General features: G+C 45.7%; 1 protein-coding gene across 11 annotated transcripts in view; it reads left to right on the top strand.

The window, feature by feature from the left end:
• Positions 1 to 26,253, top strand: part of CIT (citron rho-interacting serine/threonine kinase) — a 167,990-nt gene that overhangs the window by 72,499 nt on the left and 69,238 nt on the right. For all 11 annotated transcript variants that reach the window (XM_067700789.1, XM_067700794.1, XM_067700796.1 and 8 more), the window contains 6 exons: positions 16,758 to 16,863; positions 17,776 to 17,919; positions 19,149 to 19,268; positions 24,228 to 24,398; positions 24,669 to 24,719; positions 25,256 to 25,309. In XM_067700789.1, the coding sequence (XP_067556890.1) occupies positions 16,758 to 16,863; positions 17,776 to 17,919; positions 19,149 to 19,268; positions 24,228 to 24,398; positions 24,669 to 24,719; positions 25,256 to 25,309 (646 nt within the window). The remainder of the gene's footprint in view (positions 1 to 16,757; positions 16,864 to 17,775; positions 17,920 to 19,148; positions 19,269 to 24,227; positions 24,399 to 24,668; positions 24,720 to 25,255; positions 25,310 to 26,253) is intronic.

The raw sequence follows: 26,253 nt of genomic DNA, 5'->3' as shown, positions 1-26,253 counted from the left end.
AGAACCAGTTTCGGGTGCCTCTTCCTTGCTCTACTGAGGCCTCTTTGCATATGTCAGTTTCCTCAACTGCAAGGTGAAGTAATAATGATACTTGCCTCTTAGGGCTGTTTTGAGGATTATGTGAAATATGTAAAGCACTTGTTCTAGTCCCTGGCACATGGAAAAGTCACACGGAATGTCCACTGTTATTATTTTTGTTATTACCACTACACTAGTCTCTATATGCATGCATGCACTAGTCTCTATATATGTGAAGAAGATACGGAAAGAACTCAGCAATAGTTAAATAGCCCAAAGTCATGCCAGACCAGAAACCCAGCTCCCCAGGCCCTGAGAACTTTCCACTAGTGATGCTTGAACATCCTGATCCACCACAAGTTCATGTGCAGCCTCCAGATCCCTGTAGCTTAAAGGTGGTTGTTGGGTGGAGTGGACTGGGGGCCAGAATTTGAAGGCCCAGTCCCAGAATGGGTTCCTTCCTATCCAGTTAAACAAGCATATGTGTGAAATACTTCATGGGACACAAAGCAAACACCCTGACTGCAGAATATCGTGTAAACATTGGATGTCTAAGTGCTTTAGGAGAGGTGGGAGGGGAAGGCAAAAAATCTGACATGGGGGCACTTAATGGGTAATGCCAATTCCCAGTTCTTGCCAAAGTACAGTGATCACCTTTGTTGGAATATCTGTTTCCCCACGTCGGCTGTGATCTCAAAGGCAGGGCTGGGTCTTATTCACCCTGGTTTTCCTGGAGCACAGGACATTATAGACCCTCAGAAAACACAGGTGTTGGAACTGAGTTTATAAGTGGACTAATGGAAGGTAGAATATTTGCCTCAACTTCTTAGAAGACAGTGGAGAGGCACATAGAATTTCAGGTGGGCAGGGAGATAAGAGCAGCTTATCCTTGCAGGGTACTGACTCTGTACCAGGCTCTGAGCCAATCACTTTACACAGGTTAACTCACTTAAACTGCACAACAGCCCCCAAGGAAGGTACCGTCGTCATTCCCATTTTACAAGTGAGAAAACGGAAGCGCAGAGAGAGCCTAAGCAACTTGCCCAAGGTCACATGGCTCCCGGCGGCTCAGCCAGGACTTGAACCCAGGCAAGTTGGCTCCAGGGTCTCTTAGCCACTGTGCTAGGCTGCCAAATAAATGCCACAGGCAAGAGAAATGGGCACATTTATGTGGGGTCCCCAGGTTCACGTGCTTTTCAGAAGCAGAAGCCCATCATGGGCAGTGACTGAGCAGTGGGGTGGGGCAGGGTGGGATGAGAGCTGATGGCGGTGGAAAGGCTGGGCTTGTTTTCAGCCTCTGCAGGTTTATTGAGTAGGTGGACTGTGTAGCTCTTGGATGTTTCTGCCTTCTTCCTCTTTTCATTTAGAGGCTCTCACTTTGTGTGTGTGTGTACATGAACACACGCATACACACTCTCTCCCCAGAGTTTTCATTTGCTTGAGTGTAAGCTTGGCGAGGACAGGGGACTGCATTGACCTTGCCTTCCACTATCCCTTCAGGCCTATCATAGACAAGCCACTCAGTAAGCACTGGGTGGATCGATTCAAGTCATTTTTATGGCCGCAGCTCTCAATTTGTTGACGAGTCTGAGACCCGTGTCTGTTGATGTCTACGTTTTGTACTTCACTGCTTCCCACCGTCCATGCCGGGAGGACTTATTCCAGCGGAAGATGGCCTGAACTCTCCCATCAGTCCTTCTTACTTTTCACTGAAATACTTGGGGGTGGGGGGGTGATCTTCCCTTAAAAACTCTGTTCCTTTCCACCTCCAGCCCAAGGCTGTCTGTCATTGTGCGCACTGCCTACAGATCCCTATGGCAAACAGCCTCACCTGTGTTTTGATTGTTTGAACAGTAGCAGAATCTGCTCTGGTTCCCAAAGGTATGCATCATCTGTACCTCCCAAATCAGTTACAAAACCTTCCCCAGCTCCTGCCCGTGGACACTGCCCTAAGTGCCCCATGCTGTTTCCACCCCACGGTCATCCCGACCAGGTGCCTAAGACTCGCCTCTGTATATTTTGTGGGGTTTTCTCCTCTTGCTCAATTTCTTCTCTAAGTCAAGCACATCTTGTTCTTCTTGCCTTATTCTGTTCTCTATTTAGACTGTGTGTGCTCGCCTCGCAGGCCTGGCAGGACCATTCTGCCGCCTTCTCATTTGTCTTAAAGGTACCTTTAGGAAATCCGATCCAAGCGCTACCAGCCCAGTCCTGAGGATTAGGCTCCAGAAGATCTGCCTTTTTTTGCTGGTCTACACATGCTGATTCGCATGGTTGCCTCGGATCCCTTAAGAAGACAGTAATTGACTAACTGGTGCTGTATGTTCCCAATCTCGGTGCCAGTTTGGCAAGTGTCCCTTCCCCTAAGTGAATTTCTCTCGGTTCTCTCTGTTTTACTTGTCTTGAGTCTCCTGACCTCTCTCACCTTCCTTTCTCTGACGAACTTCCTGAAAGAATAGCCTACCCTCAATGCCTCTTTTCCAGCCTCTCCAACTCTATGAAAATCACTGTCTCAGAAGCCACGGATTCCACCCAGCCACTGTGTTTAGTGGTTGCCACCCCACCACATGATACCATTAGTTGCCACGAGTGTCTTGAAACTTTCTCCTTTCTTCTCTTCCACGTTATGGAAACTTGGTTTTCCCTCCTTCCTCTCTGACTGCTGTTCTCCCTGTTCCGTGTCTGTTTCAGGCCGCCCTTGAGATGTTGCACCATCCCCTAAAGCTCCACCTTAGTTGTTTTTTTAGCCTGTTTGAGGTGATCTCATTGAGTCCATTGACTGTCACTCTCACTTCCCCATGGCCTTCCTCCCCCCCATGGCCTTCCTCCCACTGTGCCCTGCTCATCATCACCAGAATGTCCTACTAGTGTCTCTCCATCCCTGTTCCCAGCACAGACTCACTTGCTCACTCAGTAAGCCACTCGGTGCCAGTTTAGTTTTCCTCATTTCATTTAAGAAACTACCACTTTCTCTACCTTTCTAGGCAAGGAAACGGAGTCATCTTAAACTATTTTTCATCTCCCCCACCATCTCATCAGTTGCCGAGTTTTCGAAGTTGTGCCTCTTGCGTGTATGCCCGGGTTTCTGTCCCCACCGCCACCCCTCATTGAGTTCTGGACTACTGCAGTAGCCTCCTGACTGATTCATCTGCCTCCCGTTTTCCCCGGTCTAATCCATTCTCTACAGAGGGTGGAATTCTCCCAAAGCACATGTTGGATGATGTCATTTTCCTGCTCAGCCCTTCAGTAGCATCACGATGTGCACAGAATTAATGACCACTCCTGAGCTGGGTGTTCAAGCCTGGTGTGCCAAGACCCCAGCCTGCCTTCTCACTCACCCCTCCTCCTTGTGCCCTGTGTCTGGCCCAGCTGCTCAGCGCTCATCGAGGTTGGGGATGGTGTCTTCCACACTTTGCATGCAGCGGAGCCTTGCCTCTGGCAGGCCTTCAGTGAACATTTGTCAGATTGAACTAGAAGTGGCCAGGGATTATTCCAATTCTTCTGCACAGTTTATACAGCTGCTCATGGACGCTGTCGTCTCTTGAGTACTTCCTGTGCGCCCAGCACTGTGCCGAATGCCCCTTCACGTGAGTTGTCCATTAAGTCGTCACAATCTCACCATAACTGTATGAGGTAGCTGGTATTATCCTCATTTTACAGAGGAGGACTCTGAGGCTCATCAGCAAGGTTAGGTTACTTGCCTGAGGTTTTGCAGGTAGTAACAGATCTGAGACTTAGACCCATAGCCTGGACCAGTACACTGCCCTGCCTCTAACAATCCTGACTCTGCTAGACTGTGCAGGATCGACGGACTAGCCTAATAATAAGGGCGAAAGAGATGACTTTACTGAGAACTCACTGTACCAGACACTACTCTAAGGGCGTGATGAACATTCTCATTTAATCCCAGTGGTAACCCGTTGTTTTACAGACAAGGAAACTGATCAAGAAGCTTGGGTTACTTCTTTTTTTTTTTTTTAAGGAACATTTATTTATTTATTGGCTGCGTTGGGTCTTCATTGCTGCACGCGGGCTTTCTCAAGTTGCGGCTAGTGGGGGCTACTCTTCGTTGCAGTGTGCAGGCGGTGGCTTCTCTTGTTGTGGAGCACGGGCTCTAGGAATGCAGGCTTCAGTAGTTGTGGCACGTGGGCTCAGTAGTTGTGGCTTGCGGGTTCTAGATTGCAGGCCCAGTAGTTGTGGCGCCCGGGCTTAGTTGCTCCACGGCATGTGGGATCTTCTTGGACCAGGGCTCAAACTCGTGTCCCCTGAATTGTCAGGCAGATTCTTAACCACTGCATCACCAGGGAAGCCCGCTTGGGTTACTTCTTAAGTTCACTCGCCATGCGTGTGGCAGTTGATGGCCAACTTTTCCAGCTTTTAACTTTAGAGCTGATACAAGCATTCTTTGTTTTGGGGGACGGAATGTTGCAAGTCTAGGCTTTGGGACCAGGCAGATGTAGGTTCAAGTCAAGGCTCCTTGCCTCACTAGCTGTGCAAACAAGGCACTTGACCTCTCAGCATCACTTCCGTTACGTATAAAGTGGGGGTTATTCGTGCCAACCTGCTGGGTTTATCGTGGGGTCACGCAGAGCATGTAGTGTTAGTGCCGGGAGCAGAGTGGGTGTTCATTTCATATTTGTTGTTGTTATTTAGGGGTGAAGATGGGCCCAGGGGTGCTTTTGAGTCTCTTTTCTTCCCCGCTCCTCTTTATAAAGACATCTTGCTGGTTTCTGCCCATTGAGAGAATCAGGCTCCGTGGGGGTGCCTGACAGATTTCCTAATGTCTCTATCCAATTTTTTGCTCAGAGTGGAGTCTGTGATGTGTTGGTTGGCTATACCTTCTGTAAAACACACTGCAGGCTCCTGATAGGACCTAGTTCCAGCGGGGTCTGGAACTCGGTGCTGGGGGAGGTGGACGTGTGCCGTGGCCAGCCTGGAGGTCACGTACTCCCACCCACCCTCCAGTGCTTGAGCGTCCCCTGGATGGGACAGCATGTGTGTCATCGTGACAGTGCCATCCAGAACCAATACTGAGCATTTCCCGTGTGAGGGCCAGAGCGCTTTCTCAAGTCAGCATTGATTCAGCTCACTTCTTATTTTGGAACTCTTTGTCCCACTGTGACCTTTAAACTGAGACTGCCTGGGGCACGAAGTGCTTGGCACATTCATTCATTCGTTCATTGTAAAACATGTAGTTCTAAGCCTTGTGGCATGACTGAGCAAGATAGATAAGGTCCCTGCCCTTGGGAGGCTAACATTCTGTGCAGGGAGACAGAGGATAAGTAAGTTCATGGGTAAGACGTTTTTCAGATGGTGGGAAGTGCTCTGAAGAAATCTGAACCTGGGTGGGCAATGGCTGGGAGCCAGCACTTTAGTCCCTGAGGCTGGCACTAGCCCATGGGTGTCCAGTGGGTGTCCAGAAAGCACGTTGGAGTAGCCAGAGCTTCCGGTTGCACGGGGGAAGTGGTCCGAGAAGAGGTAGGCAGGGCCTTTGGTTTTGGATTTTGCTCTATTTGCAATGAGCAGGAAGCCTTTGCAGGATTTTGAGTAGGGACGTGGAGGGTCTGGTTCTCATGGTACAGAGAGGCCCTCTGATCACGGTGTGGTGGACAGCAGGATGACAAGAGTCGGCTTCAGGGAGATGGGTTAAGTTACTGCAGCCATCCAGGCAAGAGGTGGTGGTATACCAGTGAAATTAACCTGCGAAGCTAGGCACTGGCTTAGAGGTGGGGACTGTATTAGGAATCACGTAACTATACTTTAACTAATAGCGTGAGTTTTAATACATGATTCTGAGTCATTCCAAAGCATATGTTCTTATTCAGCTGGAGACCACTGCTCTGTGTGTGTGTGTGTATGTGGTGTGTGTGTGGGTTGGCAAGGAGGTGCCCCAAAGCTAGCTAGATTCAGAAGCTTTTTAGAAGAGCCGTATTTTGGGGGCAGTAGTCCCCCCTTACCTTCTGGGAACATGTCCCAAGACCCCCAATGGATGCTTGAAACAGCGTGTAGTGCCGAACCCTCTCTATCTACTTTTTTCCCTATACATACCTACATACCTATGATTAAGTTTAATTTACAAATTAGACACAGTAAAAGGGGATCAGAATTGCCACATCACTACTCTTGGGCTTTGGGGCCATTATTAAGTATAATAATGAACACAGGCACTGCGATGTTTCGACAGTCAATCCGATAACTGTATCTTGGCTAGCCGGTAGCGTATACAGCATGGATAGGCTGGATAAAGGGATGAATAACGTCCCAGGTGGGACAGAGCAGGGCAGCGCAAGATTTCATCATGCTGCTCAGATCGGTGCTCAATTGAAAGCTTGTAAATTGTTTATTTCTAGAATTTTCCATGTAATATTTTTGGGCCACAGTTGACCATGAGTATATGAAACCATGAAAAGTGAAACTGTGGATCAGGGGGACTACTGTATTTCCAAGTGTTCATGATGGACACCAGTGTGTATTTTTAAACGGGCTTATAAAGTTAGTTCATAAATTTCAGAATGCTCAATCTTAAAAGCCAATATATTTTTGGAACAGAATGCTGATGAGTGTTTTATTTTTTGCACCATATTACATCTTGCGCTTGCGTGTATTTTTAGTGCCGTTGGCCACAATTAAGGTAGAGCTCTCAACTGAGCTAATTTCGATTCCCTCATTTTAGCCTCCAAGTATCCATTCTTGGTTATCTCAAGAATATCTGTGATTTGTGATCGATGTGATCTGTGATGTGAAGGCATGTCTTGCAGGCTTGGGATTCTCTTCCTAAGGAAATAAATGGATGGCTTGATGCTTAAGCATGATCTTAGTTATTACCGTAGTGATAGAGAGAACTCAGCACATGTACCTTCTTTTAGGTTGGAAATACAGATTGTATTCTCTTTTGATATGACGTATTCTATTGATAGCTTTATTAAGGACATTGTTTTTGAGTTATGGGAGTTATTTATAGACACTGAAAAAACTGCATCTTGTCATTTTTCCTTAAACGTTGAGGTTACATGTAAAAGCAATTTTTAGGTCACATCGAACACATTTTAAGAAAACGTTCTTTCTGCTGCAGCAGTAACGACCAAGCCCCACATTCCCTCTGTGTCATATACCATTACCTCTATTAATACTCTTTGGACCTCTATAATTATAAAGCACATGTGTATATCAGGGAGAGATGTTGATTTCGGAGTAAATTTTTCTAGAAAATAGAAGCTGGAAAAAAAAGGAAAACCCAAACTTGGCTTTGTGCTTGAAGAGACAGCACTGCTGTGTGTGGGTGGGTGGCTGCATGCACCCGCTGCTCAGAAGTGCCTTTTCTCTCCATGGGGACAACGGGCTGTGTATCAAAGATGCAGCCAGGAGGAGTAGGCAAGCAATGTGTGGGCAGGCTGCATATTCTTTTGTTAGCATCCTCATTGTACTGCATCTCATCAAGCACAGAGCGTGAACCAGCCTGGACCTGTAAAATCTGTACTGTCCTATTTAATTACCCCCCGAGCCACTAAGTGATGGAGGAAGAGTTGCTCTCGTGCGTGAGTTGAGCCGTTTCTGGGGGGTGGCTGTGGACTGACCTGGCATATGGATGTTCTTGGGTACCCAGGCTGTCCCGGCCTTGGAGTCGCCCTCCCAGCATTGCACACAGCTAGTCACGGGTAGAAGCTACCTTCCCTTGCACGATCCATTTCCCCATCCTCTTTGACTTCGCTCCTCCGAGTCTCTGGGGCAGTTTTCTTGGGTTTCTTTTCTTGGGTTTGTCCGAGGCCGTCCAGCCAAAAAGTAGCAGAGTTGGGATTCCCATGACTTGATGGGTTGCAGAGCCCAACTTTGAACCAAAACCCAGCTCTCCTGCCCATCACCTGTACCCTAGTCATCCTAATGTGGTTGATAGGGGAATGTAGAGGCCATAGGGTAAGCTGTTCCTTAGCCTCAGTGCCACAGGATAATAATGCCCTCCTTAGAGGATTGTTGGAGGATTCAGTGAGGTTACCCCTAAAGTACCAAGCACAGTGCCTGACGTTGTGCTCAATAAATGGGCGCTATTCTTGATAATAAAGGTGGTGGCATTAATTCTCTCTCCTGCATTGCTACTTCTTTGAGGACAGGAATTGTGGCTTCCTTAACTTCATAGCCTCCACAGCAGAGTTTTGCAACTTGACGCTATTGACGTGTTGGGCTGGATAATTCTTTTTGGAGGGGGGGTTGTCCTGTGGGTTGTAGAATTGTTGAGCAGCATCTCTAGCCTCTACCCACTAGATGTTAATAGCACTCCCACCCCCAGTCGTGAAAATCAGCAAAGTCTCCAGACATTGCCACCTGTCATATGGGAGGCAAAATTGCCCCAGTTGAGAACCACTGGTCCACACGTACCTCTTATGGGATCACAGGGCTTTTATATTCTCCCTGATGTATAAGGGATATATATATATATTTTTTTTTTCTTTTCTTTCTATCTATCTATCTTACACTCACTCATAGAAGGTGGTCAAAAAATACAGGTGTACCTTGGAGTATCACAGTATTCACTGCAGTAGGGTAAATATCGCAATAAAGCAAGTCACACAATTTTTTTTGATTTCCCAGTGCATATAGAAGTTATGTTTATGGTATACCATAGTCTATTAAGTGTGCAATAGCATTATGTCTAAACAATGTACATTCCTTAATTAAAAAATACTTGATTGCTAAAAAATGCAAACCATCACCTGAAACTTCAGTGAGTCGTAATCTTCTTGCTGGTGCAGGGTCTCGCCTCCATGCTGATGGCTGTTGCCTGATAAGGGTCATGTTTGCTGAGGGCTGGGATGGCTGTGGCAATTTCTTAAGATAAGACGACAATGAAGTCTGCTACACTGATTGACTCTTCCTTTCACAAACGATTTCTCTGTAGTGTGCAATGTTATTTGATAGCATTTTACCCATAATAGAACATCTTGCAAAAATGGAGTTAATCCTCTGAAACCCTGCTGCTGCTTTATCAGCTAAGTTTATGTAATATTCTAAATCCTGTGTTGTCATTTCAGCGGTCTTCACAGCATCTTCACCAGGAGTAGATTCCACCTCAAGAAATCACTTTCTTTGCTCATCCATAAGAATCAACTCCTAATCTATTAAAGCTTTGTCATGAGATTCCAGCAATTCAGTTACCTCTTCAGGCTCCACTTCTAAATCTAGTCCTCTTGCTATTTCCATCACATCTGCAGTTCCTTCCTCCACTGAAGTCGTGAACCCCTCAATGTCATCCATGAGGGTTGGAATCAACTTCTTCCAAACTCCTGTTCATGTTGATATTTTGACATCTTGCCATGAATCACAAATGTCCTTAATGGCATCTAGAATGGTGAATCCTTTCCAGAAGATTTTCAATTCACTTTGCCCAGATCCATCAGAGGAATCACTATCTTGCTCTGGTTTAGGCTTGGGCTTAAGGGAATGCTGTGACTGGTGTAATCATCTATCCAGACCATTAAAACTTCCCTCATGTCAGCAATAAGGCTCTTTTGCTTTCTTATCATTCATGTGTTCACTGGAGGAGCACTTTTAATTTCCTTCAAGAACTTTTCCTTTGCATTCACAACTTGGCTAACTGGCCGAAGAAGCCCAGCTTTCAGCCTGTCTCGGCTTTTGAGATTCCTTCCTCACTGAGCTTAATCATTTCTAGCTTTTGATTTAAAGTGAGTGACCTGTGACAGTTCCTTTCACTTGACCACTTAGAGGCTATTGTAGGGTTATTAATTGGCCTAATTTCAGTATCGTGACTCAGGGAATAGGGAGGCCCGAGGAGAGGGAGAGAGATGGGGAATGGCCGGAAGGGGAGGCAGTCAGAACACCCACAACATTTATTAAGTTCACTGTCTTATGTGGGTGCGGTTTGTGGTGCCTCAAAACAATTACAATACTAACATCAAAGATCACAGATCACCATAACAAGTGCAGTAAGTCCCCTACCTACGAACCTTCAAGTCGCGAACTTTCAAAGATGCGAACGTATGTTCGAATGTCCAGTCACATAAATTAGTTCACGTGTCTGGCGTACATTGTCACATACGTGCATCCTCTACTAGTGGTTGTGCTTTTGTGTACTTCACAGTACTGTATAGAGTACAGTAGTACAGTATCTTTATTTCAAGCCCCCGATGTCCAGAAGCAAGTGTAAAAGCAACAGTGATGTAGCTGGTACTACTGTACTTTTCAGGGCACTGTGCTGTAAGATTAAAAATCTTTTCTTTATTTTTTTGTTTGTTTTTTATGTATTATTTGTGTGAAAAGTATAAACCTGTTACAGTACAGTACTATAGAGCCGATTGTGTTAGTTGGGTAGCTAGGCTAACTTTGCTGGACTTACGAACAAATTGGACTTCTGAACGTGCTCTCGGAATGGAACTTGTTCGTATGTAGGGGACTTACTGTATAATAATAATGAAAAAGTTTGAAGTATTGTGAGAGTTACCAAAATGTGACACAGACAGGAAGTGAGCAAATGCTGTTGGAAAAATGGCGCCAATAGACTTGCTTGACATAGGGTTGCACAAACTTCCATTTGTAAAAATCCCAATATCTGTTAAGTTTGATAAAGCAAAACACAATAAAACAAGGTATGCCCGTATCTGTTGAAGTTTGAGAATTTTGAGAACAAAGGAGAATTCTGGCAATTCTTCCTTTTTAAATTTATTTATTTTTGGCTGCGTTGGGTCTTTGTTGCTGTGCATGGGCTTTCTGCAGTTGTAGCGAGCGGGGGCTACTCTTCGTTGTGGTGCACAGGCTTCTCATTGCGGTGGCTTCTCTTGTTGCAGAGCACGGGCTCTAGGTGCGCGGGCTTCAGTAGTTGTGGCATGTGGGCTCAGTAGTTGTGGCCCGCAGGCTCTAGAGCGCAGGCTCAGTAGTTGTGGCGCACGGGTTTAGTTGCTCCGCGGCATGTATGATCTTCCTGGACCAGGGCTCGAACCCATGTCCCCTGCATTGGCAGGCGGATTCTCAACCACTGTGCCATCAGGGAAGCCCTGGCAACTTTTTCTTAAGTTAGCAGGTAGACTCTGTCCCATTTCAGGGTCAACAGAAATAGTTTCTTTACAGCAATTCCATGCCCATCTCCGATAGCTTTAGATTTACAGCCAATTACAGGATTTTTTGTACTTTCCTTCTCTTAAAGAAACAGTAGCATCGGCTCTTTAAATATTACCACGCTTGATGAAATGGTACTTTTCAGGATGCTTTTAGACCAGCAGAGTTGCTACTTGAAGAGGACAGTGCTGAATTTGGTAATAGTCCGGTGGCTCTGAGGCCAGCTTTGGATCAGACCTCTCAAGCTATGATTTACATCGCAGTCAATTCTAGGATAGTACAGATGTCAGCAATAATTTGCTCTTGCTTTCAAAGTCAGAAGGACGGATAATGAAAATCCTAGAAAAAGTAAGTAAGTTGTGATAATATTTCATAATATCTACTGTGGGGGGAATCTGTTCATTCAAGAAGTACATATTGAGAGCTTACTTATTGACACTCGTGATTGAATTGGCCTAAGTGTGTACATGAAAAATAAATAGAATACAAATACGTCAAGTTGAGTCATACCTGTCTCTAGTATATTTCTTTTATAGAAATTCATGGAAATGGCATATTTTAGTTGACTTATTAAAATGGAGGGAGTAGGAATATTCTTTAATCAGTGTCTGAAATCTGTACATTTTCTTGCAATTCATAGCTTACCATGATTAACTTCAAAATTGTGTTTCCACTGAAAGAGTGACCAAAAGTCACCAGTTAAATGGCCTGACCAAAGTGCCACCTGGAACCAAATGCTGGGGGCGGTCATACTGTGAGTTTTAAATGCCTGGACCTTAAATCTCGCCTACTTTGTTCTCATTAGCACCATGGTTCTCAAGCCTGTTTGTACGTTAGAATCACCTGGGAGCTTAATAAAAATGGTGTTACCCAGGCCCCACTCCCACCCTTTCTGTCTCTGATTTAATTGGTCTGGTTGGGTCCTGGATATCAGTTTCTTTTTTTTAACTTTAGATTTTTTAGAACAGTTTTAGGCTCACAGCAATACTAGCAAGAGGTATAGCGATTTACCATATGCCCCCTGCCCCCCACTCATGCACAGCCTCCCGCGTTATCAACATCCCCCCCAGAGGGGTGCCTTTGTTAAAATCCCTGAACCTCCCTATTTAGGGTTCACTCTTGGTGGTGTACATTCTGTGAGTAAGGACAATGGTATGATAACATGTATCCACCATTATACTGTCACACGAGTGTTTTCACTGGCTGACATCGGTAATTTTTAAAAAGCTCTTCAAGTGATTCTAATGTGTAGCCGATCTGAAGACCAGAGTCATCCTAGAGAGCTGCAGTGACCTTTCCCCCTTCTGTCCTCATCCCCCAGCCTCATCCTCCAATCCCATTACTGTTTATGGGATTGTTGCTACAACCTGGGTTTAGTCACAGCAAACTTACCATAGCTTTTTAAAAATAAATTTATTTATTTATTTATTTATTTATGGCTGCGTTGGGTCTTCGTTGCTGTGCGTGGGCTTTCTCTAGTTGCGGCGAGCGGGGCCTACTCTTTGTTGCGGTGTGCAGGCTTCTCATTGCAGTGGCTTCTCTTGTTGCTGAGCATGGGCTCTAGGCGCGCGGGCTTCAGTAGTTGTGGCTCGTGGGCTCTAGAGCGCAGGCTCAGTAGTTGTGGTGCACGGGCTTAGTTGCTCCGCGGCATGTGGGATCTTCCCAGACCAGGGATCGAACCCATGACCCCTGCCTTGGCAGGTGGATTCTTAACCACTGTGCCACCAGAGAAGCCCCCAGCTTTTTTTTTTTAAGATGTAATTTTTATTTATTCTAAAAAAAAAAAAAAAGATTTCTTTAGCACCTTTATTCTGAAGAGACTTAATTGCCATACTTAGAACTTCTAAACAGTGAACATTTGTCAAGCATCAAAATAGCAGAATGAGGGAGTTGGACTCCGGTGATGGGGAGGGGCTGGTGCATCGTCTCCTGTGCGTGTCAGCGGATGGGGGCTGCGCATCTCCCTGATTCTGGGCCCCGTTAACAGGTGACCTAGAAAGGCTCTTTTTGGGTGAATAAGCAGTGGGCTTTGTACCCACAGGAGCACACTTTACACCCCTCTGGAGCCTGCCCTCCACCTGTCATCAAGTTTTGAGAGCCCCCTCCTGTCCCATCATCGTGCACCCATGTAATCGTTCTTCTCCAAGGGTGCTGGTTTTGTGCTCAGGCCCAGAGAGCCATGGCCCCTCTTGTCATCCCTGACTTGTGTCAGTGTGGGTGACTCCTGATGACTGAAGGACCGGGACCCGGTCTGTGGATCATCCCTCCCTCCTTGGGTGGTCGGGTCTTCTCTAGCCCACCCACCAGAATAACATCAGGAATAAAGGAAATAGCGAAGGCAACTCAAGGCTGTGCCAAGCAACCCATTTCATCTCACGTTAAAAAAAAAATTGTGTTTGTATGTGTTTTGACTAGATTTAGGTAGAAAATAGGCCAGTGAGAGGAGCAGAACTTGGTTAAAATTTTTAGCCCAAAGTGAGATTTTAAAAAAAGATTTACTTCTGGATTTCAGTCCCCGGTGCCCATTTCTGTGAATAATCAACATTTGTTCTAATGTGAATAATAGCATGGAGCAAATTCAGCCCTCTGAGTTTCACTCTTTCTTTCTTTCTCTCTTTTTTTTAGTATTTATTTATTTACTTGGCTGCGTCGGGTCTTAGTTGTGGCACGTGGGCTTAGTCGCCTCGTGGCATGTGGGATCTTAGTTCCCCGACCAGGGATCGAACCTGTGTCCCCTGCATTGGAAGGCGGGTTCTTAACCACTGGATCACCAGGGAAGTCCCAAGTTTCACTGTTTCAAGCAAGGGTTTTAGGCCTGCGAGGCATGTGCTGCTCACACCGTTGCAAAGGTAATGATGATAGAAACCACAGTGATAGTAGTGATGGTTGACATTTATTGAACCCTCATGATGTGCCAGGCACTGTGATAAGGACTTCCCATGGGTTATCTCACTTAATCCTCATAAGCACTCTTGGAAGTAGGTTGAGAATTATCCCCATTTTACAGATGAGGAAATCGAGGCTCACAGAGCGAGTGGCAAGGTCAGATTTTGAACAGAGCTGCATGACTCTGGGTGTTGACTCACTTGGCTGCCCTACAGTATGTGTGTTGGGAGCTGTCACTGGGGTACAGCGAGCCAGCACCATCACGCCACCCCCTGTCACTGGGCTGGGAGCTGTGAGGAGAGAGACCTGAGCTGCTGCAGGGAACTGACCTCTTTTAGGCAGGGAAGTAGTCTGGGGCAGTGGAAAGCAGAACTTCCACCTGCTGGTAGGACGCAAGTGCTCTCTGACAACCAGCTCCTGCAGCCCCGTTACTAAGGCAACAAAAATCGGACAATGGGGCAGCAGTGGGCTCTGCCACATGCCCCTCCGTGCGGAAGAACCTTTGTTGGCTATTTCTGTGGCTCTGCCCTTCACCAGTCCCAGTGTTCATGCCCAGGGTGCCAACCACTGAGGGAAGCTGCCCTGTATGAGAACTGTTATCTCCACCCATAATTTTTTTTTAAACAGATTAAAACAAACAAAATTATTTATTTATTTATTTTGACTGCGCTGGGTCTTAGTTGTGGCACACGGGATCTTTGTTGCGGCATGCGGGATCTTTGTTGCGGCATGCGGGATCTTTAGTTGCGGCATGTGGAGTTCTTAGTTGTAGCATGTGTGTGGGATCTAGTTCCCCGACCAGGGATCAAACCTGGGCCCCCTGCATTGGGAGCATGGAGTCTTACCCACTGGACCACCAGGGAAGTCCCTCCACCCATAATTAACTGCTTTTAGGAATGAGGCAGGGTGTGTGAGTTATGTGTATGTGTGTGGGTAAGTACGTCCTTGTGGAGAGAGCATCCTTCTAGCCCATTCTTAGGAGGTCACGCTACATTATTTTTGTGATACTATCCTGAGTGTTATATCAGGTGCATCGTCAGTCTCTCTACCCCAGTTCTCCATTGGGACCAACAGAAACCATTTATTAACTGGCAGGTTACTTAAGCTCTCCGGGCCTCAGTTTTCTCATCTATAAAATGAGAATAATGTCTCATAGAGTCGTTGTGGGGACTAAAGAGTTAAAACATGCCTCTCTTTAGGACAGAACCATGCATACAGAATCGGTGGTCAGTAAGTGTATGAGTTTCCTCTGGCTGCTGTAACAAGTGACCACAAATTTAGTGGCTTACAACAACACAGGTTTATTACTTTATATTTCTGGAGGTCAGAAGTCCAAGATGAATTTTACTGGGCTGGAAGTAAGGTGTACAAGGCTGCACCCTCTGGAGCCTCTAGGAAAGAATCAGTTTCCTTGCCTTTTTCAGCTTCTAGAGGCTGCCCAGTTTCCTTGGCTTGTGGCCCCTTCCCCCGTTTCCACAGCCAACAGTGTAGCATCTTCCAGCCTCCCTCTGACTGTGACCCTACTTCTGTCGTCACCTCTCCTCTCTTCCTCTGCTTCCATCTTAAGAGGACCCTTGTGGTTACGTTGGACCCCCACCCCCCCACCCCATGTAATCCAGGATAGCCTCTCCATCTCAAAATCCTAACGTAATCACATCTGCGAAGTCCACTTTGCCACATGGGGTGACAGATCCACAGGTTCCAGAGGTTAGGATGTGGACATCTTGGTGGAGGGACATGATTTAGCCAACATAATTAGTGTTAGCTGTTTCTGTAAAATGAAACAGAACCAAACTGGCTAGCTTGGGGATGGAATAAACAACAATTTGGTCAGTATAGTTAACTGATACCATTGGGCACTTGATGTGTTAGCTCAGTCCTGCGTCAAGACCTTGGCGTTATCCACCCCCTCCCTGGAGCTTGTTTCCTTCCAGAGCTTTGGAAGGTCAGCGCCTTCTCATCCTTCAGGTGTCAGCTCAGATGTCACCACACAGAGAAGCAGGCCCCTGATCCGTTTCCTCTGCCGTAGCACATCACCCCATTTCCTTCTTTGGCAACATCTGTAACCTTTTAGCTTGTGCGTCTGCCTGATGCATTCTGCGTGCCCTCTGAGAATGTCAGCTCCAGGAGGGCAGGGACCGTGTCTGTCTTGTCCACTGCTCTTCCAGTGCCCGGAGCAGTGTAGGTGCACAGTACACATCCATTTAGTGAGTAAGTGAATAAAGCCGTATCAGCACAAATGCCGTGTGCTTAATGCCCACGCTCTCCTGTTGTGGTAGGTCCTTTTATTATCGTTCTACCTCCTAGAAATGGAAACAGAGGCTCAGGGAGGCTGAATCACTGCCTCAGGTCAACGGTGACTAGATTTACACTCAGGCTCTCCTGCTCCCAGAGTTCTTGGTCCTGTCCACCTCTCTGCCTCATGGCCTTGGTGTTATTAGAAGCTGCCTGAGCCAGCTGTGTTGATGGCCAAGGATGCTGGCAGGTCTTGTGGTCTCTGCCGCAGTTTTTCTTTTTTCTTTTTTTAATTTATTTTATGGAAGTATAGTTGATTTACAATGTTGTGTTAATTTCTGCTGTATGGCAAAGTGACTCAGTTACCCACATATATACATTCCTTTTCATATTCTTTTCCATTATGGTTTATCACAGGGTATTGAATATATTCCTTTGCTCTATACAGCAGGACCTTGTTGTTTATCCATTCTGTACGGAATAGTTTGCATCTGCTAATCCCAAACTCTGCCACAGTTTCTGAATGCAGCTTTTCAGGCCCACCCATTTCTTCCATCCAGGTCTGTTGTGTCAAGTCTGGACTCCCCTGCCAAGACTAGCTCCATGGAAAAGAAACTTCTCATCAAAAGCAAAGAGTTGCAGGACTCCCAGGACAAGTGTCACAAGGTATTTATTTCCGCAGCCGGCCTCCCTCCTTGCTGCAGGAGCCTCCCGTCAATATATGCCAAGGGATCCGCCCGGGGCCGCCGCTGGCGCCGAGCCACCTGATCCTTCCCGCGCTGAAGTCGCGCCTCCGGCAGCTCAGAGGGAGATGAATTCGGGCCTTGACGCTGCCGTAAATCCTTTAAATCTTAACCAGAGGAGGCCCTGGATATAAAGCGGCCAGTTCCTCAGCATGACCCAGCTAGATGTCTGCGTCTTCTGGCAGGTGGCGTGGGTCCTCACCTGTGGCCGAGATGCATCCCATCTGCTTTGAGTGATGCGAAGTCTCTCTTCCTAGTCTTTAAAAACTCCTGCTTATGTAACTGCGGCCACTGTGTTGATTATGCTCAACGTCTCTTAACGCTCACTGTTTCTGCCCAGGGGCAGCTCTCTGGAAGCTCGTAAGAGTCACTTCTTGCCTGGGACTCCTAAGAGTGCAGACGAATCCATATCTCCTTGCCCTGTCCTGGATTTGTCCTCTAGATCTTTGCAAGGAGATGGGGGGGATCAAGATGGATTTGGGGTAAAATTAAACTGACGTCTGCAAAAAAAACCCAAACCAAACCCAAAAAAAAGCAAACAGGTGAAAAAAATGGTGATTGTGGCTTCCTCGCTCACTGGGTTAGAGAAGTGATCGAGTGTGAACCCAGCCTTGCATGAGAGGAGTGACTTAGCATTGGTGACTGCCCTTACGAAGACCTGTGCGCTCCCAGGCGAAGAAACCATGGTATTTCCATCCCAACCTTTTGGCGAGTTAGCGCCAGCCAGGACCACCAGGTGGTCTCGGAGGTGGCTTGAGATGCGATTGCTCCTGACGAACACCCCCCCGCCCCCCGCCCCCCGGGCCTTTTTAACGTGTCGCTGTGTTTATTTCAGATGGAGCAGGAAATGACCCGGTTACATCGGAGAGTGTCAGAGGTGGAGGCTGTGCTTAGTCAGAAGGAGGTGGAGCTGAAGGCCTCTGAGACTCAGAGATCCCTCCTGGAGCAGGACCTTGCTACCTACATCACAGAGTGCAGTGTGAGCCTTCCCCCCAAAGCCCCCTTCCCTCGGAGCGGGCGCTTCCCGTCGTGTGTGTCTCATCCTGTTTCGTGACAGCATCATGAGGCACATCACAGCCAGGGGCAGAGAGGAGAGAGAGGGAGGACGCACGAGCAAGACCTGTGATGTGCAGAGTAGCGGGAGCCGGGCGTGAGGGCCCAGAGGCCTGAGATCAGGCTCAGAAAGTCCAGGTAGGAGCCTGGAGACGGGCATAGACGGCGTTGCAGAGGGTCTCAGCATCTCCCATCCCAACCTCTCTGCTCCACCTCGTGTCCAGCACAGTCAGCCTCATGAACCAAGCTCCCAAATAAGTGCAAGAAAATGTATTTTGAATCTGTCCCAAATCAATATTCCATTGCCTAGAACCAGCGCAGCAACAAGCAAAACTCAGCCTTTAAAACCCAGACCCTCTGTCATCTTTTACCATGCGACTTTTGTTTTTCTTTCCTTCACAAGAGTGGACTGTCTTCTCCATTGTCTCGTTAAAAATTTTCATTCAGGTGTTTTTTAATGTACAGTCTTAACAAGTTGAATCACACATTTTTCAAGTGTTTTTTTTTTTTTCCCACAAGGGAGAGGAAATCTATAGAGCGTGGCTGATTAAGAATAACTGCTATGTTTCCATTCCAGATTTGGCCTCCTTTCAGTGGTGGGTAAAGTTATTCAGCTTTGTATTTCAGATCTATATTTCAGTGTCACTGAAGCATTGAGGGAACCTTTTGGATGAAAGGTGTCCAGGAAACGTAAGCCAGGAGGTGGAAATAGTTTGCTTGGAGTCTTAAATGGCACCTGGGCAGAGAATGAAGTCATTGCTACTTTGAAAGAGGGATATATACTTGACAGTCCTCGAATAACTGCTATTCCAGAAACGACTTTGTAGCCACCCCAATGATGGTTTCACGGCTAAGGGATCTTACTAGTTTTTAGTTCTGAACATACAAGTAAGTATCTGCGAAGGCAGGTAGGAAACAGGTGGATGCAGTTTCAGGCTGGATCCATAAGGTCATAAGGTTTGAGATGATGTTTCTTGAACCAAGGGGTTTTACAGGATGAAACCTGGAATCAGCGACTCACCGGAAGTTGTCGACTTTGGCCCGTCACCTGAAACCATCTTGGTGTCTGCGAAGCAGCCTGCAGCTCCCTTAATGAATCTTTTCAAACAGAGCAGGATCCACAGGACAACCCTATTAAAATTTTGCTTTCCGCAGAGCTTAAAGCGAAGTTTGGAGCAAGCACGGATGGAGGTGTCCCAGGAGGACGACAAAGCACTGCAGCTTCTCCACGATATCAGAGAGCAGAGCCGGAAGCTCCAAGAAATCAAAGAGCAGGTATGGCTCCCTGCCTGGGAGCAGGGCACCAACCGGACCTCTCATTTCAGGAGAGGTGTGTTTGAGGGACAGAGAGAGGGAAGGGGGAGCGGTGAGGAGAGAAAGTTATGTAGGTCATTTGGAACTTGTAGATTCCCCATGATTTATATAAATGGCAGAGTCCTTGTCCTATCTAGCTCCTTGTGAAGTCTGGACCCCATGATGGCTACTTTTTTCAATCGAAGGTGTAGGTTTAGAGCAGGGGTGGGCAAACTGCAGCCTGTGGGTGAGAATCTGGCCAACCACCTGTTTTTTATGACCACAAGCTAAGAATGGTTTTTGCATTTTTAAACGGGGGAAAAAACTCAAAAGAAGAAGAATATTTCATATGGAATTCACATTTCAGTGTTTATAAAGTTTTATTGGAACACAGCACAGCCATTCATTTAGGTACTGCCCATAGCTGTTGATCATGCTACAATGGCAGAGGTGAGTGCTTTTGACAGAGACCACGTGGACTGCAAAACTGAAATGGCTTCCTATCTAGCTTTTTACCAAAAGAGTTTGCCAACCTTTGCTTTAGACCATTAAAAAAAAAATTAATGTTTTCATAGCTTTTCAGATGCACTTTAAGTTTTTGAGAAAAGCCAGGGTACTTCATAGTCTTACTTATCTAAAGACTTATCCTGGAAGAAGAGTTTGAGCAGTTAAGGCCGAGTCAGAATTGACACGGCAAATCTGACTGCAGAAAGCCCTCCCCTGTGCGTTCAGAAAAGAGAATCCAGACCTTTAAAAAGCCTCCTCTCTTTTTTTACCCCCTCTATTTCTAAAAGGAGTTTCTTTCTAGATGGTTCATTTTTATTTCACTTCACTGTTTCCTTTTTAGCATGGATTTTCTTTTTTTTTTTGTCCTTTGAAGAAACTGTGAATAGAAACTTTAATGAAGAGAATGCACTGAGCAGTCGGAGAGCTGAATTATCAGCTGCCAGGCAGCTCTCATTCACTTCAGAAAATCTAGTGGAAACAGTGATGGAAATGAACATTTTCGTCTCTGGATAACGCACACTTAGCCATCTGGGTGGTGCTGATGCAAGAAACGCCGGCAAATAATTTGATTCCTTAGCTGTTCTTTACAGAAAGAATTCCTGTTTTGGATGTTTTGTTGGCATCGTCTCATTATCACCTTAATACTTTTTAAATCATTGGTTAATATCCTCTTGCTTGATAAAAGTGTTCTGAATAAACGTGCATAGGAAATGATGCAAATTGGTTGTCAGGTTTCTGAACACCACCACTAACTTAGAGATTTTGAAGGTCACACCTACAGCTTGAAAAAATCTGCTTTGACAGTTGACTCGTTGCCCCTTTTATCAACACAGTTTTTCATCCTAAAAGTTTCAAGAGGTAGGATTCTTTTTCTCCCATTAGTTCAGTGTGGTTGGAAATTTGCTTTTGGTGACATCCTGGGGAAATGAAAGCTATGCTTGGCCACCAGAGGGAGCAGCTGGTGTCTGTGAAATTCCATAGAAACAGAATTATCAGGACACTTTGAAAAGGTGTATGCTGGTGGTTGAGTTCAAAGAAATGTCCTTTGTGATTCATACCACAGTTGGCATCCATGTGGAATTTTAGATTTAATGACTGCTAAGCGTTCCATTTTGAGGGGGAGAAAACTTCTTCGTTTCAGATTTTATTTCTCATCGGAAGAAGGATTTATTAAAATGACTCTCGGTAAGTTTGGTGAGAGCAGGATGTTTGCAATCCAGGAAAAAGCATTTAATACTTTCCGCAAACTCCTAGTATTTGGTTTGCAGCCTGTCAATTCCTCCCAGGTTTGCCATTTATTCCGCACTCTTCCTCTCAAAGCCAATTTCTGTACCGCTGTTTATTTAAATATGTTGCTTCTGCTTAGCTACCCCCAATGGAGCACTTGAATTTGGTTTAAAATAAAAACACCTAGGGAATTCCCTGGTGGTTCAGTGGTTAGGACCCTGCGTTCCCACTGCAGGGGGCATGGGTTCTATTCCCGGTCGGGAAACTAAGATCCCACGTGGAGTGGCCAAAAATTAAATAAACAAATAAAAACACCTAAGCGTCTCACATGATGGTTAGATTCATGCTCCATCAGTAGCAATTGCTGATTTCGTCCCACCCCTCCCCTGCCCCCCCTCCACCCCCCATCCCTGGAAGGGAGACAGAAGTTCAGGTAACACAGAAGGCATTTGGGTTTCAGGATTTCTGATTGAATAGGACCATGTCTTCCTTCCCACAAAATTCTGAAGCTCCATTCCAAAGAATGACTCAAGGCAGGACCCAAAAGTTGTCCACGGTTCCCCATTCTGATCCTGTTCAACTCTGACCCACAGTTCAACCCATGCTGATACATACAGCTGCCTCTCAGCTGTCCTTGGGAACTGACCTGATTATCTTCTCTCAGAGTTTTCCTGAAGCAGGGATTTGGTCAGCTGTTGGATGTATAGGATTTCCTTGAAATATCCAGCAGAGTAACAGTGGCTCAATAAATGAGGTGGAATTTTGTTTGATGCTTGTAGCAGGCCGGGTGCCCCCAGAGCTCAGATTGCTGACAGAGATGTTGCCTGATTCTTGCCTTCCTCCCCCTGGGCGCTGACGGCTCAGGAAAGAGAGATGTTGGGGGAACAGCGCTCTGTCCTCACTCTTGACAAAACACAGAAATTACGTTCCCTTCTTGCCGACATAAGTTTAAGTCAGACAAGGGAGCTCAAGGATAAAAGATGGCCAAGAGTGCCTCCTACCTCTTTGCTTCCTCCACAGCTTGGTATTTGTGTCTGTGGGGACTTTGGATTTTTTAAAACTCTAAAATCAGAAGAAAAAAAATGAGTTTTAGGTAGAAGAAACGGTTTTCATAGGTAATGTTTTTGTCTTTATATGAATGCTACTCTTGTAAAATAGAATTATATATATATATATAACATATTATATATATAATATATATTATATAATATATTTTATATATATATATATATATATTTATTTATTTATTTTTAAATGGAGGAAGGGATCCAGGAAGGCACAATACCCAGAGCTATGAAAGTCATAATAAGTCATGACACAGCCCTGGCCGAGGGGTCTAGAAAAACCCCAAGTAGAGGGTGTACTGTTTCACATCACTGGCTCACGCTCCATTCTGTGAGTTGAGATAATTGTTCAGTAGGTTATAAAGACCTTTGCTTATATAACCCAGCACCACTCACTTAGTGGGCATCGTCCAGAAAACCTGGCGCCCCATGACTTGTAGGATTGACCTTCAATAACAATACAGTCGGCCCTCCGTATCCACGAGTTCCATGTCTGCGATTTCAACCACCTGTGGACCGGATTTGGTTCTGGAGCCGTTCCCCTGTGGATACCGAGGGACGACTGTATGCTTTTGGGTGGGAAGGAGTGAAATGAGACCAGGCTCCATCCTGTGCTCAGTTTTTCTGCTTTCCGCTGTGCCAGTAATACAGAGAGATGTGCTTACGTGAAAACTATCCATTTTCATAAGGACGTCACCTCCCCTTGAGTGTGCACTGGGGGGACTGCCTGTTACAAAGGATGAAAGGTTTACTTTATATTCTGTTACTAAAAAAAGAAAGAAGAAAAAAGACATTTTATTGGCTAAAAGCATAACCTTGCTCAGTTGATCCCTCTTCAGTTATTTCTTGGGGGAACGGATCTTAGAGATTATCGCTGTACATTGCGAAGGTCAAAGACAGTCTTAATTCTTTATTCTTTTCATTTTAAATCCGCCACCTTGGATTGGATAAACTGCTCATTCATAATCCTTATATATATAAGCTTTGCTTTTGCTAACAGAGAATATTTTCATACTCTGCCCCAAAGTTTTCGAAACCATTGCCCATTTCTTCTGGTAAATCAGTTTTGGAAAACTTTGATGCAGATGTCCTGTTTTGTTTTGTTTAATTTTTATTAATTTTTTACCAAGCCTTTTTTCTTTTTTTTTTTTTTTTTGCGGTACATGGGCCTCCCCCTGCTGTGGCCTCCCTCGCCGCGGAGCACAGGCCCCGGACGCACAGGCCCAGCGGCCACGGCTCACGGGCCCAGCCGCTCTGTGGCACGTGGGATCCTCCCAGACCGGGGCACGAACCCGCGTCCCCTGCATCGGCAGGCGGACTCCCAACCACTGCGCCACCAGGGAAGCCCCAGATGTCCTGTTTTGATTTTAGAAATTGAATTTGGAAAAGGTTGGGCCGTTGGGATTACTTTAAAGGCTTTTGCTCGAGGGAACAAGATAATTCTTTCTTCAGAGTCTTTCTCACAAGTTACTTTGATCAGAGCCAGTGTTTCCTGACGCTTCCAAATTTCAGGGTGACTTGCCTCTCAAGAGCAACGTTTAGTTCATCGTGCAGTTTGGGGCCCAGAAAAATTAATGGTGAGAAACTGACATGATGAGTTTCACCTTCCAAGATTCTCTCCACTGAGATTTCCAATTACCCCCTTGTGCCATCTGAAAGGTTAATTTTAAAACTAGTACCATATCTAATTGTGTTAGGAGCACATAACTTCTCAAGGACAAATCTGTATAAATGATTACCCTTGGAGGAAAGCTACGCATAAGCAGATTATCCTGGTTGTTTAAAGTACATCCCTTTCAGCTCTCCTGTGTTACAAAGGTCTTAAGGTTCTGCACTTCTTGTACGATATTATTTGCTCAAAGGATCTTATTGTGTATAGGCACATTTGTTCCAAATGGTGTTACTAGTGATTCATGATCTAGATGAAAACAGTTTAAAGATTTAATATTCTTTTCTCCCTCCTCGTCCATCCACACACCTCGCCCTTATCCCCATCTTTCTACTCACCTTTTCTCTAGGTCCATTCTCTCCAATCTCTCTTCACTGTGTCTTCCCTCTGTGGTCTGTGTTTTTCCATCTTCACCTCCCAACTTTCCTTTCAGGAGTTCCAAAATTCACCTTCCTTCCATTGCCTACTCTTTAGGAGTACCAGGCTCAAGTGGAAGAAATGAGGTTAATGATGAATCAATTGGAAGAGGACCTGGTTTCGGCCAGAAGACGGAGTGATCTCTATGAATCGGAGCTCAGAGAGTCTCGGCTGGCTGCCGAAGAGTTCAAGCGGAAAGCAACAGAATGTCAGCATAAATTGATGAAGGTAGCCAGCTCCCTGCCGGGGTGTTTTGGGGGTAGAATCATGGATGATCTTAGCAATAATAAAGGGAATCCTAGCTTCACGAGTGTACATTTGGGAAATAATGGGGCGCCCTGCAAAGCCTCCTGGTCTTGGTTAGAGAAGATACTTAATTTTTTTTTTATCATCATCCTCATTATTTTGGCCACAGAGACCAAGAAAGCCTGTAGTGTTGCCTTATAAGACTTTTAGGTTCTTGAGATTTTCCAATATGTTGTATCTTTTAAATTACAGGCTAAAGATCAAGGGAAGCCTGAAGTGGGAGAATATGCCAAACTGGAGAAGGTATTTTCCATTATTGGTATCGTGATTTTGGGTAGACAGCCTCTTAAATGTTGTTCTCCGTGGCCTGTCACTGGTTAAGAATACACTTGCGATGAATAGAGAACTGTCTTCTGGGTTTATTTTGATGGTCAGTCTCTGGATGACCATGTTTAGCTTCAGGTATGTTTCTAAAAGGGATAGAAGACATCTCATTTTTTTTGGTCAGGCCCGCTCACAGTAACACACAAATCCAGACACTCAGTAAGACACATGGGAAAATTCTTACTGTTTTAGGGTACCGGCGACTTTGTTTCTCTTTTTTTGCCATCTGTATGTGTGTTGCTGGTTCTAGAGAAATAGTCCACATGGATGTTTGCACTGAGACATTCAAAGGTTTCTCTGATAGGCTACTGTTCTTCCTCTCCATCAGTAGGTATTGGAAAACAAAACAAAGAGACCCCAACAGAAACCTCAAGAAAATAGGACTGCAGTAAATGTAGCAAGACCTTAATGCCAATTTGCCTTTTTTGCTTTATTTCCTGGGATTTTAATCACAGATCAATGCTGAGCAGCAGCTCAAAATTCAGGAGCTCCAAGAGAAGCTGGAAAAGGTAAGCCTGAGGTGATGTTTTGGGGAACTTACCCCCATTTCCACATACTTCTTGCTTTGTCCTGGAGCACAGGAGATCAAAGAAGGAGAATTAGTCACCCAGCACCAAGGAAAATGAAGGGAGAGTGAGTTATTACCTGAAAATACAAGAGTTCTGAATATACTTTCTCCTTTTGAGACATGTCAAGCAGTGTTTGTTTAAAAAACAAACAAAAAACCCACAAAGCTCTGTGAGACTCTCAAGTCAAAGCTCTAATTGTATTACAGCAGAACCCAAGAGGCTGTCTCGTCTCCCTTCAGGGGACCAGGTCCCCATCTTGCATGGGAGAAGCCTATGTTGTTCACGACCCAGACAGCTTTCAATCAGAGACTGTCGGCAGTCTTCCTGTGCATTGGGAACCTGGAGGGACCAGTAGTCCTCAGGTGATTGGGAATGGATGTGGGTTTGGTTTATGGCATTGGGCACAGTGTGTGCAAAGGGCCCTTCCTTTAGGTGAACACGGAAAATGCTAAAGAAAGGGCCAGGATGAATGTGGCCTTTCATGTCAAGAACGTTTGTGAATGTGTTTAAAAGAGTTCCTTATTTTTTTATTTTTAAGATGTTGGGGGTAGGAGTTTAGTAATTTATTTATTTATTTTTGCTGTGTTGGGTCTTCATTTCCTTGCGAGGGCTTTCTCTAGTTGTGGCAAGTGGGGGCCACTCTTCATCTCGGTGCGCGGGCCTCTCACTATCGCGGCCTGTCTTGTTGCGGAGCACAAGCTCCAGACGCGCAGGCTCAGTACTTGTGGCTCACGGGCCTAGTTGCTCCGCGGCATGTGGGATCCTCCCAGACCAGGGCTTGAACCCGTATCCCCTGCATTAGCAGGCAGATTCCCAAGCACTGCGCCACCAGGGAAGCCCCAAGAGTTCCTTCTTTTTGTGTTATTAAAAACATATAACATTAA

Source organism: Pseudorca crassidens, chromosome 12 (genome assembly GCF_039906515.1).
Source record: "Pseudorca crassidens isolate mPseCra1 chromosome 12, mPseCra1.hap1, whole genome shotgun sequence".
Classification (NCBI taxonomy): domain Eukaryota; kingdom Metazoa; phylum Chordata; class Mammalia; order Artiodactyla; family Delphinidae; genus Pseudorca; species Pseudorca crassidens.
The sequence above is the reverse complement of the archived record's forward strand: the minus strand, read 5'-3'. Positions and strand labels throughout refer to the sequence as shown.